Source organism: Muscardinus avellanarius (assembly GCF_963383645.1).
Source record: "Muscardinus avellanarius genome assembly, chromosome: 10".
NCBI lineage: Eukaryota > Metazoa > Chordata > Mammalia > Rodentia > Gliridae > Muscardinus > Muscardinus avellanarius.
In genome coordinates this window covers 13,801,882-13,803,360 of record NC_137796.1, presented here as the reverse complement: position 1 = coordinate 13,803,360, position 1,479 = coordinate 13,801,882, and the positions used below count along the sequence as shown (strand labels likewise).

The following is a 1,479-nucleotide window of genomic DNA, read 5'->3' as shown; positions in this document are numbered from 1 at the left end:
GTCCACTAGGCTCTCAGGCCACCAAGTCTCCAAGGTATGTGTCGGCAGGAAGATGGAGAAGAGAAGAAAGGCAATAAATACCCCGTTTCCTCGGTGGGATAAGCTGCCCACATAAGGCTCCCGGGTCTTTTCTAGATAAGAGTTTAGACACAGAGGTTCTCTGCTCAAGAGCATGCGGGCACCACGCACATTCGACGTCCACACTGCAGAGACACAGTTAAGACACAGCCTCCTACGTACTAGGATTACACGTGTACGCCACCACAATCATTCCGTGATTGGGGCTGAGGTGAGGCCAGGTGGAGACAGCCCTTCTCAGCCTTCCTGGTACACATGTTCTGAAGGCTTCCAGGTGGACAGAAGATCCAGTGACAGGTTGTGCTGCTCTTGTTTGGATCTGACCTGGCGGTAGCCCAGCAAATTCATAGCGTTGCCACAGACTTCCTGAAGTCGAAAAACCTTTTCAAGAGGCAGGGACCAGCGCCAGGCCTGGGAAACGTTGAGGGCGTTCCTGGCATTGGTGTGGAAGGCATGCTGACCCATGCCCTTGCCACGGGTGATGTTGTGCACCCAGATCTGGAGATGGGGAAAGAACGTCAGCCCCACATGTTCATACATCTGGGACGTCTGGGCCACGGGGGCCCGGACCAGGTCCTCGTAGCGTATGAGCAAGTAGCGCTGCTGCAGGGCTTTGGGCAGGGACTGGATGGCCTTGTATATGTCCATCTGGCTTTGGCAGATGACCTTCATCATATAGTATGGCTGGTCCTCCTTTCTGACCTTTTGCCGGTTCTGCCCCATCACGATGTGACTGTCAATCATGAGTTCTTCTGTGGTGTGTTCTCGGGAGCGGAACACGGCGCGGGGGTCGCGCACCAGGTGCACGATGCGCAGGTTGAGCGCGGGGTCCACGAGCAGTGGGTAGAGCACCTGCAGGTTGAAGAAGCGCACCTCCTTGAGCACCACGTGGCTGTAGGAGCGGCAGGCCGCCTCCACCACCTCGAAGGGCTGTTTGCTGCACATGGCCTTGCAGTGAACACTGGAGATGACTTTGTCCCGTGGGAAGACGTCGCAGGCAGGCGGCGAACACAGAGCCCGGCTCTGTTCCCACTGGAAGAGGCTGGACTGTTTGCGGGGCCCAGGGTTCATGTAGGCATCAAAGACACTCATGTCACACAGAAAGACGGAGCGCAGCAGATCCCGCGCCGCCATGTGCAGCTTCCAGGCGGTACTGTGGGTGAAGGCCATCCACACGTGCCAGGCGGGCTCCATCAGGTAGAAGACGTCGGGGTGCTGCCCAAAGAGCTGCCCCACAAACGAAGAGCCGGAACGCCAGGAGGACAGGACCAGCACGTGCATGGATTTGGGCTCCTCCTTCTGGAACAGGGAGTTCTGGTCATACAGATGGAAGAAGAGAACGAAGACGGCCATCTGGGAAGCCAGGAACAGCAGTAGCCACGTCTTCCTGGGCAGCAGCAT

General features: G+C 57.4%; 1 protein-coding gene across 1 annotated transcript; it reads right to left on the bottom strand.

The window, feature by feature from the left end:
* Positions 1-315: 315 nt before the first annotated feature.
* On the bottom strand, positions 316-1,479 carry CHST4 (carbohydrate sulfotransferase 4; the record flags this gene model as incomplete). The annotated part of the gene is made up of 1 exon (XM_080702606.1): positions 316-1,479. One exon carries the CDS (start codon positions 1,477-1,479, stop codon positions 316-318), a length of 1,164 nt encoding a protein of 387 aa, XP_080558732.1.